The 13,855-nt window shown below is 38.9% G+C and overlaps 1 protein-coding gene across 1 annotated transcript in view; it reads left to right on the forward strand.

Moving 5' to 3' along the window:
* The window catches only part of ank1a (ankyrin 1, erythrocytic a), a 109,272-nt gene that overhangs the window by 44,906 nt on the left and 50,511 nt on the right, over positions 1-13,855 (forward strand). The window contains exon 6 of the mRNA XM_086076573.1: positions 8,418-8,510. Coding sequence (XP_085932699.1) covers positions 8,418-8,510 — 93 coding nt within the window. The remainder of the gene's footprint in view (positions 1-8,417; positions 8,511-13,855) is intronic.

Below are 13,855 nucleotides of genomic sequence, written 5' to 3' on the forward strand. Positions count from 1 at the left end.
CTAATTACTTGAGATTAGACTGTGTCCACTAATATGACAGCCATGCCCTGGTGGATGTATTGTTTTCGGTGATGTATGTGGCACAGCAGATGTTCCTGCTGGTTTAGTCTTGGCATGGCTCTTTGGCTTCACTTATTAACGCATGTAACGTTCGTGCTGCAATTGGCTGGGGAGTTTACTGGAGTGGTTGCGGGTACCGTTGCAGTCTTGACATGAGTCTGGGTAATCCACCGGCTGTTCCACTATGCGTGTGCAAGGCTCTAGGCTGGCCCCATACAAAAGGCTAGACCTGAAAAGCACCATAATGAGGCACAGGCTGAAAGAAAAGGCATGTCTCTTTCCATTTCTCTGAGCGAAAAGAAAAGAGCAACATAAAAGAATAAAACGCAAGAAAGAAGATGAAAATAAGCTTCTCAAATCCAGGTTTTTGGCCGCGCTGTCTCTTTGAGTTTATCTTGTTTTCATGCATGTGTTTTATTATGGTAATGCATCGGTAGATAAAATTTGCTATACAATAGAAATAGGACAAAACATAAAGAGACAACTAAAAGTCATTGATAAACAGAAAATCAGAAGGTCTTCACCTTGTTTCACTCACACCCCCCAACAACACAAATCCCATGCTGGGAATGAATGTTTACTGAGCATCATGTCATAGTTCACAATGCACTATGACCCTAGGTGTATACATTGTACACAATGGTGTCACTACATCTCATGCATGGCTTTAGATTATAATCTTTCCACTTAGTGCCTCAACCAGTCAACTATTGGTGTTGTTGGAGTAAATTATGAGAAAACTTTCATCAATCATACAGCAACACATTGGCCTTCAGTTTTTCCTTCTCCAGTTTGGACATGTTTGTGTTTAAACCACAGTACTTTCACTACACTTTTGGATATAACTATGGATTGACTATAAACAAGTCCATAGAAAAAATGATGTCACAGGAAGGAGCCAAGATGGAGAAGAAAGGCAGGAAGAGAGTGAAAATAAGAGGTACTTGCACCATCTTCCCCTTTCATACTACCTGGAGCTTCCTCCTGTGCCCTTCCCAAGTTCAACTCACCTGCTCAATGAGCTCCGTTTGGTTGATGTTTGCGGTGCATGGAGCTGCCAGCTGTCTGCTATGCACTATTAATCAGGCATTCTCACCCTGCAAGCCCTTGACGCTCTAACTCATCCTTTTCTCTACCCAGTCATTTACTTACATGTAAAACCTCTCACTCGTTCCAACTTTCTCAAGAGGTGATGTTTTATTTATGTTTCTGTGAAGTTTTTTTCTTCTTAGAAAATTGTCCATCACACTTTTTTTCCATACAATGAAATTAAGATTTTTATTTGGATATTGCGCCTTTTCAAAAATAATAAAATAGACTGGAATTTTGCCAGTCTAACGCTGATATAATCTTACTTTCTCATTAAACAGTAAATACTGTGGGCAGGGGAAAAAAAAGGACATGCATGGCAGACAGAACGTTATTCTGTATGAATTACATCCTTCTTCAATCTCTCATATGGCCATTAACACACAATGTCTATAAGTAAATAATGTTTCATGTTAAAAATTTATTTATATTCATGCTTAGACTGCATTTTTAGTGTGTTGCTATCAATTTATACATTTATTTGTAAACTCAATTAATGTGTTGTGATGACCGCCTTGATGGCTGATGTTATTCTCTGCCAATTCATATGCTCACTAAATTTAAGTATATATTTGTTATTAAGGTCTATATCTAGGATATTTTTGCATTAATTCAGTTTTTCGGTTGAACTCTCTGTCCACATGAGATCATATATTGCAAATGCAACTCTGTCAAAGATGACATGTTTTGACATGTGAGAAAGGCATCTCTGGTTTTTATTTTTGGAGTCATCACTTTATAGCAAAGAAAATAATGGAGTAAAAGAAATGTGATTTGACATTAAAGGATATCATGCATAACTCATATTTTGCCAGTAACCTTACTCATCGTTTTGCTCATGGACTGTATAAATGTATGTCATTTAAATCATTTACATTTAAATCTGTTTTCTTACATGCCTTTGTACTTGAAAATTCCTCTCTGTTGTAAAGTTAAACAAATATTAGGTATTCTAAAACAATCAAATGTTATGCCTGTAATTCCTGTCTGTGTTCTTAGCATTACAGGATTAAAAGCAAGCCATTATTTCTTTTTATTTTATTGAATTTTTTAAATCATCTTAATCTGATTAATTGGTTATCCGAATCAGCTTCGGCATAAAAAAAAAATCCATATGGCTTGGGCCCTAGTTTTTTTTTGTAGTGTACTCAGTGCTTGACGGTTGACAGCGATCCATTCCAGGTTCTGGTTGACTTTGAATCTGTTCGTACAAATTATTTAAGAAAAACAGTTAACCCCGCATATTTGCAGTTTGATATTAGTGAAGTTTCCTATTTGCGGAATTTTGGGGGGGGGGGGGTCAACCTTTCTATTACCTATTTGTTGTTTATTGTTGTTGGTTATTTATTGTAGATTTATGTAGCTGGGCTCTCTTTCCATCCCTCAAAATAGTGGGGGAACACTCTAAATTGTCAATACGAAACAATGAGAAAAAGCATTCCCGAGTCACACTTCGCCGAAACCTCTGATGTATAATAAAACCTTTGATTATTGTATAGGTGGGAGCTCAGATGTGCTTTTTTGAAGCTTGGCTTCTATTAGCAACAAATAATTCAAACCCCGGGTATTATTATATAATCTTATGATCTTGGAATTTGTGTGTTTATGTATGTAGATGGGATTTATTTTGATAATTGTATTGACATTGTGAGAAATGCAATATTAAGGTTAAAAAAATATATAGGAGCTTCACTGTCATTAAATTACATTACCCATATTTAGTAAGTGGATACAGTATTGGCTTAGGGTTTGGGTTTGATTTGTTTTTCTTCTTCTTTTCTTTAAACAATCCAGCTCATCAGGGTTGATGCAGCTAGGTGAAACTCCATTTAAATGTTCTCATGGAGTTTAATAATTTAGGAAGGGTCCATTAGTTTGGATGCTCTGTCAGCCCTTTCTACTGAATTACTATAAAATGTCAGACTCAAGGTTGTTTTTGAACTACATACTGTACATGTACCTGTAGTATAATGATCCGGACAGAAGCTCATTCATCACACAACTTAACAAACTGGTTGATAAATCATGGTCAGATGTTGTGCAATCTTTTTTTCAGACTAAAACTCAAAACACACAAATTATTATTCTTCTAAAATCCAATAATAGTTTTATCTTGATACCGGTAAAATGATTATCCACATATTGATGTGATAAAGAAAAACAGCTACTGTGCAGAAAGCCGAAAGCCAATTAACAACCCTTAAAATAAAAAATGCCCTTCTAGCAAAAATCCTAGCAGTCTAGCTCATAATTTACTTCATAAGTCATGGTCAGCATTGTAGTTTGGGCAAGTCTTTTTCGACTAATCTAATTTGAAAAGTTTTAAATACTCCCACGACTGTAAAGTAATTTGTGCTACATCTTGTAGCTTCAATTATAATGCTCTCCTCTGAGGAAAATAAAGGATCCATTCATTATTATTGTCTGATATCGCTTTTTTACTCTATAGAATTTAGATGTCAGAACTTACTAAGGAAAGTGTTCATACTCCATCCCATGCATTATTTGGTCTTCAATTTTGAGATTTGCACAACTCTCACAAGACTGCTGTTTTCTCTCTTCAGCCGTGCCTCTGCAGATCAAACTGTGAAGCTTGAAATGCGGGGAGGTATCAGGTTCTGATGCAGTTTAACCGCCATTAAGTTGACATAGACATTAGAACGAGTGCTTTTTCTTCTCTGCTCTTTCTGATTGTATCGCGTATACCCAAATGGCAAGGCGCAACTAGTTAGGTGTCCAGAGACTACGAGCGTTATCCCCTTTATCCTTCTAATCTACAGCATAACGGTTTGATTTCACTCTGTCTTTTCGCTGCCCTAAGGCTCCCAAAGGCTCCTCAGTGAAATGGCCTGTTCCTCTTATCAGCACCTCTCAACCCCCTCTGCCTCCGCCGTCTCCCACCTCCTCCTCTTGATCCTCCACCCTTTTGCCCCTCTTCTCCTGTCATCACTACCCGTCTGCTATTTAATCCAATTATCCTTTTAAGCTGACACGCTCTGTATTTCACCACAAACTCTGCAGATGACGCCGTTGCATATCATTTGGTCACACAAACATACAAACAGGACCTCACAAACCACAAGCGCGATTTATTGAGCGGTCTTCCCCAAAATGAAAAAAGATCATGCAAAGTGCAACTTTGTTGTGAAGTGTCACAATGTACCGCAGCGCTTTCACCTGCTTTTGTCTATTTTAGAGGTTCCTCGCAAAGGCTTTGGCCTCTGCTGTCACCGTGTGATTCACTGTACCCTTGAGGTGACTCCATGTGTGTGCGTGACCTCTCCACTGCTGTGTGTTGACTGTTGCATCTGTTTTAGCTGACACTTCACCTTTGCCCGTCTCTTGATGAGTGTGTTAGTGCGTACGCATCTCATGTGAGTACATCAAAAAAATCCTCAGAGAAAAGGACACTGTGACTTGCCTTTAATGTATGAGCTGTGTTCACACTTGTCATGTTTAGTTCCGTTTAAAACATTACTAGTGTGATTCCTCTGCTAGTAAAGTGTGAACACGGATAGTTGATGCCCCCCAAAAATGTTTATAAATTGTTGATTTCTACAAAAACATCCAGTAGGTGTGTTTTTGTTTTCTGCCCCTCCTTTGTTCCTCAGTCAGGGCGCTTCTTAGATTGGCTCCATACTATTCCGCGTCACAGTTCACATATTAATGGAAGTCGGCGGCTTTCCCCACACACATGAAGATTTTGGTCGTAAATAAGATTGACGTTGCTGACCCGTTTCAGACCCTATTGTTTGGACAAATCAAATTAACACCTCAGTCTGAAGGTTAATGTTACAGTATAATCTTGTATAACATAAGATAGTCTTGAGTGTGTAGTCCTTGGTTGGGAAGGGGCAGCATCGAAAAACAGCCTGATTATCTGTGTGTGTAGCAACAATTCTTCATGGACACAATTTATTCCTATTAGCCAGGACTTTGATGAAGCCACGTTGCATCTTATGGCATTACCTAAAGAGCACACAAATATTTGCAACATGATGAAGATGAAAGGCAAATGTGTGAATAGAAAACACCAAATAGGCAGGAGTTCACTGTATTTAACAGTAGTCTCAGAGTAGATGTGTGGAGGAGTATTTGCGGTATACAGTTCTTCCTAAAAGTACACTGAGAGACTTTGTATAATTGTCAAGGTCCAGTAGTGGCTGGAGAGGTGGATCCCAAAATCACGGGCAACAGAAAGGGCGTAACAAAGATCTATTGTAGCCAAATTGAGTAAACAACTGTGAAAGCACTCGACCAAGCCAGGATACAAAAATGAAAAATAACCGCTCCAGGACTACAAATAAAAGCGCGAGTAGAGAACCACAGTAACCAAACAAAGAAAAACACAAAACAGCGTACCAAACAACGCGAGCTAACTAAAGTCAAAAAGGCAAAACGCAAAATGACGTAGCAAAACTTACATAGCGACTGCCGACTAGAACGAGAATTTCAGCAAAGCTATGACAAAAAAGTCTAGAAAATAACACGCTTGTCGACCGCTGTGAGCAAGGTGGAATAATCCGACGTTGTCCTGTCGGCGTCTGGGTCCATATAAAGTCTTAATTTCAGATGCGCTGCAGGTGCGGCCCTGGAGGGAATGCCCCCTCTATCACTCCGAGACTGAAAGGAAAAGAGAGAGCAGCACTGAGAGCCCTGCACCATGACAATAACATTTATTAATTCTAAGCAGTCAAAAGGACCAAATGTGTGCACCAGCATCATCCAACATGCACCTACGGTTCAGAGGTTGTGGGTTCGAATCTGGGCTGTGGCCCTCCTATGTGTGAGTTTGCACAGTCTCATTCCACATTCTAAAAACATGCATGTTGGGTTCACTGACGACTTTAAATTGTCCGTAGGTGTGAATGTAAATCATTTTTATCTGGTCCAAGGTATTTAAGTATAGATACAAATTGTCATTTATGGTCATATATGCGGGGCTGGAACGCTCACTAGTTTAGATGTGATTCATTTTGTTTAGGTGTGGAAATGTATTTATTCTGAATTATATACAATCATCATTTACACCATTCACTCTAAGCTTTAGCATCATTTGGTATAAACTGAATATGATTTAGCAAAGGGTGCTAGCATCACTTTATCATGACGTACCATACCTTCCTGTCACTGAGTCAATTGTACAAATCTTGACAGGCATTTTGCTGCAGAGGAGTGCCTAACGGCATAAAAGTAGCTGTGTTTGTCTGTTTTTGGTGCTGACACCACAACACTCGAGAGAACCAGATGTGCGTGTGTGTGCGTGTGTGTGTGTGTTTCGGATCCCAGCAGAGATGGATAGAGTAGCCAAAAAATTTACTCTGGTAAGAACGATATTAGTTGTCACCAGTGAGTGACTCCTGAATATTTTTATCAATCAGGGCATGGAAATTACTTAGATTATTAATAGATGTTTCCCTCCGTTGTTTCTGCCATGTTTCATGCATGAAAAATTAGTAGGCTGCAAGTTATTGAAAAAGTTACTTGAGTAACAGTATACTGGTCTGAAATGAATGAATGTAGCTCGTTACTATCAACCTCTAGCTTCTAGTACTGATTGTGTCTTACATTTGAATTCTGACATATTTTCTTGTACATCTGGAGGAACATTTTGTGGAATGTGTTCATTTTGTTTTTGGTTTGCACTTGGCAGAATTTTAACAACTTTGGTCAACCTGAAAGGTGTTCTTTCCACTTCCAAGAGAGAAGCCGAGGGATATTGTTTTGATTGTTGTTGAGAGGATAACACAACCAATTTCCACAAACATTGGTCAACGTGTGGCATTTGTACCAATGAACAACCCAATACCTTTTTGCTGAGGATCTATGTAATAACAGAGAACAGGGTTCACCAATTCTGATCCTCGAGGTCCGGAGTCCTGCAGGTTTTAGATGTTTCTGCCTATTAACACACCTGTTAGTAAAGATCTGGATCATTATCAGGCATGTTGATGAGCTGAGTATATGAATCAGGTGTGCTAGTGGGCGGAAACATCTCAAACCTGCAGGACCGGGACCTCAAGGACCGGAATTGGTGAACCCTGGTATTGGTATAGATCATATGTCTCAAACTCTCTGGTCCCCGAGGTCTGGAGTCCTGCAGGTTTTAGATGTTTCTGCCTATTAACACACCTGTTAGTAAAGATCTGGATCATTATCAGGCATGTTGATGAGCTGAGTATATGAATCAGGTGTGCTAGTGGGCGGAAACATCTAAAACCTGCAGGACCTGCACCTCAAGGACCGGAATTGGTGAACCCTGGTATTGGTATAGATCATATGTCTCAAACTCTGGTTTCCCTTCTCAAACACACCTGAATCATCAGCAAACTCTATAGAAACCTGATAATGATCCTGATCATTTGATTCAGCTGTGTTGGAGGAGGGAAACCTCTAAAACATGCGGAACTGCGGCCCTTGAGGCCCTGGGTTTGAGACCTTAATATTATTTTCATGCTTTTGCCATTTTTAGCCACTATCACATTTTGCAGAATGGAAACGTTCAAACCAAGGAAGAACTCCCTACATTTTATTGACGTACCAAATAGTTAGGAATTTATTTTTGTGACCGGTGTCATTATGCGAACAATGGGACTCTCATGAGTGCAGAGAATGGGGGGAATAGCACCACCAACCGGTTTATGTCACCCTCCATTAACCAGGAAGTAGTTGGCAAACAAAAATAAACAAAACACTCCTCATAGATATAGATTTCTCTGCTTTTCTTACTGGTTTATCAGCATTCATTGTGCATTTACTCGAGAAGAGGGTGGGAGTGCGCCCCACGCTTGTGGGCGTTTATTCTGGGTAAGTACACATACACAAGCAAGCAAAGAAGGGAATTTAGACTTACTTGAACCATGAATCATCTGATCCATCTGTGAGCATCAACACCACCACCTCCACCTCGTCCATTGCCATTAGTGGCCCGCTGCCCATGATGGCCACTGCATGTGTGGCATCCTTGTCTAGTGCACAGCCATGCTGGTCATCCTTACCTGTTTCCCACTGACAGATTATTTTTGTGGGCGTGGGAGGTTTGGGTTGAGTGGTTGCCCTTCATGTTCATGTTACCCTTTCCCATGCCTTATCTGTCTTTTCTACCGGTGTCTCAGTATGTTGTTCATTTGTTGCTCTTTCAATCTTCCTTGCTTCTGATTTCAACTTTCTCTACTGCGCTTTTCCCTCTCTCTTTTCTGTCACTCCAACTTCTGCATCTCACTGTTGCTAATAACTGGGCTCTGTCTTTATGTCGTATGTTCTTTTAGGCCCACGCCGTGCATCGCTGGCTAATCGATCAGGACAGTAGTGTGAGCTCTGAGATGCCCGATGGCCAAGGAGTATGGCTCTATGATGATGAAGTAAATATCTGCAACAAGTATATCTGGCTCTTTTTTTTTTATATTAATATATGTGTGTGTATATATATATATATTTTCTTTATTGATGGTCATCCCCGTCATGTAGAACTTGTGTCACTTTGCTGCTGTTGTTTTATTTTTTGTATCACTTTTTTTGTGTTGCTTATGGTATTGTAGTGCTGGTCCATTCAAGTGGTGCTGTTGTGCTGTGAGCTAATTCAGTTGTACAGGTGTCGTGGATCACGCTGGAGCTTTTTTTACTATTCCCTGTCCCTGCTTGACATATTGTACTAACTTGCTGAGTTACACGTTTTATTTAATTTAATTTTTTTCGTATGTTGTGTAGAACCTTTTTGTTGTTCTTGTTTCACGTCAAAGACACGAGCGTGTATCTGTTTTAATATGAACATCTTTCTCAGTGTCTTGTGATATCTCAGGAACTGGTGTTACCAAATCAGCATATTACATGGCAAGAGTCCACGGGCAAAATATAGCTTATACTCAGTGTAGTCTGTCTATCCCTCCACGCAAAGTAGTTCATGCAGCAGAGGTTCACACTAATGATAACGCAGTCAAAGTATTTTTCCTGTGGGTTCTTCTAAATTAGTAAATATGCTTGTTCCATCTGTATCACTGTGATTGTATTTAGGCTGAAATTCAATTCAAGCGTGTGTGTGTGTGTGAGTGTGTGCGAGTGTGTGTATGTGTCTTGGCAGTCGACCTTATCAGTGCGCTGTGTGCATGCTTATTCTAAGTCTTGCATGGCATCTTCAGTGTATTTGCATTTTGGTAGATGTGATGTCAACTGTCTGTGCTGTGTCTGTTTTTGGATGCGCTTTTCTGCTGCGTCATTGTGGTTGTGCACGCTTCGTACCTTACCTTTGATGTGTCACTGTTTGTGTATTGTGGCTTGTGTGGTTCTAATGTGACAGCAATCCACATGCTATGTCTGTCTTTTGTCTGCCTTTATCTATGTAAACAGTCTGGTGACTGGTCTACCAATGGTTTCATTGCGACTATCTAAATAGATGATCTTGAATCCATTTTCACTAAGTGGAAGAGAATTCATCTAAGTGCAATAAGGCCACTGGGAAACTTGTTCCAGACTTTTCTTTCCCCTCCAATCCTCGCTATTGCTTTCCCAAATTATAAATTACACCCTTTTTATCTCCATATTGCTCACAATGGTGATGGAGCACTATGCGGTTTCCTAAAGCCCAAATTTCAGAAGAATCCTCTTACAAACAGAATATAAACAGAATATTGCCAGAAAACATAAATAGTATTCATTGTTTGCAAATGCAAAAAAAAATGCACGTGGAAAGGTAAACTGGCTATTCAAAACAATATACTATTAGTAGTATTTATTTTCTGTGTTGCTCATTAATATGTGTGTAATGGGCAGATTGCATATTTCCTTCTCTCCTTTGATTTATACAGTAGTTTCCCTGGTATATTCTGTGAACTATGTTGGGACTGTATGTAGGCACTTCAACAATCATTCAATGAGTAACACATGCAGTACCCTTACTCAACTTCAATTGAATGAAAAATTAAGTGTTGAATTAACAAAATGTGTATCAACATTCAACCCTGGGTTTTGGGCTTTTTGATGGTTTTGACCAGGCTATTGTAAACTAAAATACCACCTACAGGTTAATAACAGAAAAACCATGAAGTAGGTCATAGCTAAATCAGAAAATTTGTATGAAAAGTGAGGATCAAAAATGGCTCTGATTTTTGTTGTATCTGGAAATTTTATTTAATTCACAATCTTTACAAAACACAGCAATTATTATCATGTTTGTTTTGATGTGGGCTTGTTGTAAACAGTTTTACAGCTTGTTAATGAGAGACCTCAACCCACTTCATCAACCTGCCATGCCCCCTCCTATAAGTGTGTATTGTCAGTGGTCTGTGTAAAGGCCATGGCCCCTCTGCTACTATTACCACTTATTAAGATTGGAGAAGGTCCCCTACAGCTCTAACTAGCCCTCATTTAGTCCTCGGAGACAGATGCTCTGGAAGCCAAGCCCCATTCGTCACACTGTGGTTGCATGGCAGATTCAATATGAAGAAAAGCAAACTGTCACACTCTGCACTGTCATATAAATTCTCCCCCGTCTCAGTTTCTCTTTTCCAGCTGCTCCCCAGCCCACTGTAGATGCAGACTACATTAGGACGTCCATTCATGTCCAACCACCAGCAGTTGGCTGTAATTTGTTTCAGCGAGGGGGTGCAGAGTGTAATTTACATGTGAAAGGCCATGGCCTATTCAAATATTGTAACACTCATTTTTATCCCAGGGTTATTAATACCGGCTTTGAAAAATTCAGATTAAAGGCTATGTTTTTTTTATTTTTTATTTTTTATGATTTTATTATTTTTACGTTGTGTTGAACCACCAGATTAAGGTGTCAGTTGATTGGATAGCGACTTTAACGAGAAAACAGAACTTGGTGAACCATTCAGAATTGCTCATCCTGATAATTTTGCAGCAGTGAGTCACGATAAAGAGTCTTAAAGTCCCTCTGATGATCTAGTCTACGTGAAGTTAAGAAGAGAAACAGAGTGACAACAACTGCATGTATGCGTGCATGTGCATGTGAGTAAGGTGAATGCGCAGACAGCATGGGGAAGGTGGTCAGAAAGTCTCAAGACTAAGATTCCTACTCTGTCCACCTTTCGCCAGGTGTATGCAAATACATTATAACCTAGATGGTCTGCTTTAGGAATTATTGAAGTTCCTATCTGCTGCTTATTCTACATGTCAAAGTGCTTAGAGCTAATCTGTCAGTGGGACCTTTAAAATCGAAGCCCCTCAGGGCCACTGGTCAACCAAGATAAACTGTTTGCTGCTCAAATTGTTACCCTCATGAAGCTCTACATGCAATTTTCACACTAGTCTAAAAATACAGTAAGTCAACTGCTGTTAATATCATGACAAGGTTTAATGTGATGTAATCATATCATGCACAACTATGGCCCATATTTTTTTAAATAATCACAAACAAGCCAACGAAAAGGCAAAAACCTCACCCAGAGTTCACCGGATGATGGTAATTTAGCATTGACAGAATTGTGGGCAGCTTTGTGAAAATTCTGATCTAGTTTCACATTTTACGAATGGACTTTTGTTTTCTATTTGGTTCTTTTAGTTTGCAACATTAAAATATATGATTAGATTTCAACATTATCATCTAAGTTAGAACTGATTGGCTTGTTGTTCCCTCCAAATTTAGTTTGTTATATTTTCTATAATGAGTCCCACGCCATAGGAAGGCTGTAGTCTAAACCAGCTGACTAGGGTACACCCTAAATAGGAATACTTAATATTATTATTATTATACAAAATCACTCAAATGTTTAATTTGAAAATTTGAACCCACTGAACTTCCTTGCTGTAAGGCAACAGTGTGAACCTTACTGCTGCCCTATTATGTTCATGGTAATAAATTGAAATGCAAATACTATAGAGACTTAAGACTTAAATATTGTTCATGGGGTAATGGGAGTAGCCCAATTAAGCGTACAGTGCATCACTTTTACCCCAATTGCAGTGCTCATCAAAAGCAACTTTAGTCAGTTTGAGTACGCTGCCTGAAATATATGCCTTGTATGCATTTGAATGATTGCTAATTGCTGGTTTATGCGCGTATTTTATACCTGCATGCATTTACCCGAGGTCTGTGCGTGTGTGCAGGTTTAAAGGTACATGAAAGTGTGCAATTTTGAATGTGTGTTTGTGTGAGACAGCATTTAAGTAGTCCAATGAAGATCAGCATAGTTCTTATTTTCAACGTAATATTAGGTCTTACCTACTCCGACTGATGAGAATGTGTCTTACAGTATTTGTTTCTATGTGAAGCTCATATTCACGAGGCAGCTAAGCATTTTCCTGCAGAAGTAGCCAATATTAACTTTTCAAATGAAAACCAACAAATGTACATTACGTATGAATTAATTTAGATGTTAAGAACTGAAATGATGTCTCAATGGGACCGGCGCCCTGAGAGGTGAGAAACGAGTTACTGACTCAGCATTTGGACTAGATGGAACTGAAACGTTGACCGTTCAATCACAATCAGTCAATCAATCAATCAATCAATCAATCAATCCTTTGTAAAAGAAAAAAAACAACAAAAATCCAAATTCAAAGTAAAGTAAAAGAAATGAAAGGGGACAGAAAGAAGTAAAGCTTGTTTTGTCTGCCCCATATCAACTCAAAAAAACAAAACAAAAAAAACAACACAAAATTAATGACAGCGAGCGGTCAAGATCCTTTGTGTTACATTACTACAAAATAATTCAAAATAATTCAATTGTGTGTCCTTGTGCTGCATATATTACTTCATTAAAAACAGCTAATGTTATCGTTTCATTCATGTCTCATATTTCATTTTACAGGCTTAACACATGTAGAGAAATATAGAGTTGTGTTTTAATGAGATGAATGAGTGTTTAACTGTATGGACCCACATAGTAATATCTACTCATGTGAGAGTCTTCCTAAGAATAAATCTGTACAAATAGAACATCTAATTTGAACTTGATACAGTAAGAGGCCAACTGTTTTCAATCAAGAAATCATTATCCTATAGAAATTGAAGACATGTGCAATACAATGGCCTAGTATCAACCAAATGCACTGTGGCTCACCTCAATAGAGCTAAACAAGAATCAACCTTCACTTTAACGAAAGCTAAGGACCAGCAAGTCCCTTCAGACGTATGGTATCAGTCTCTAAAATATATTCCTATTTGGGCTTCTTCATTAACCAGACTGATAAGAAAATTTGGTCTCTGTGATGCAGACTCATTCCCAGTTGTTTGAAACTGAGTTTATGTTCTCAGATCGTGCTCAGTATCTAAAGACTTGTCAAGACACATTCTCTTCCCAAAAGAGTCCTTTCCTTTTCTCTTCCCTCACACATCTTCACTCTGCAGTTTTTCCCCATTGCTGCCTGTCCACTTTGGAAGATGAATGGAAACCTGGACCAGTGAAGACACATTTCATGTCATCTCTTTCTTTCTATTTACTTCATTCATATTTAGAGTAATACTGTTTTTCTAATACATTGATTTGTGTCCCACAGGTTAGACTGGCTTTCCATATTCACTCTCATTTAATGTGTATGATGTGCTCTAACATACATATCTTTTTTTTACCAATTCATTTCCTAGCACAGGCAGGCTTATTGTTGAATATGTGCATGCGTATGCACAATATTTGAAACTGTGTCTGCAGTCAAATTGCTGCAGACTATCTCACTGACACCTGCATGCCATTAACACAAATGGAGCAGGTGTTGATTCATTAGGTTTTCTATCACACCAAGGCTTTTT

This window comes from Leptonotus elevatus, chromosome 5, assembly GCF_054856555.1.
Source record: "Leptonotus elevatus isolate MCC_2025b chromosome 5, RoL_Lele_1.0, whole genome shotgun sequence".
Taxonomy (NCBI): domain Eukaryota; kingdom Metazoa; phylum Chordata; class Actinopteri; order Syngnathiformes; family Syngnathidae; genus Leptonotus; species Leptonotus elevatus.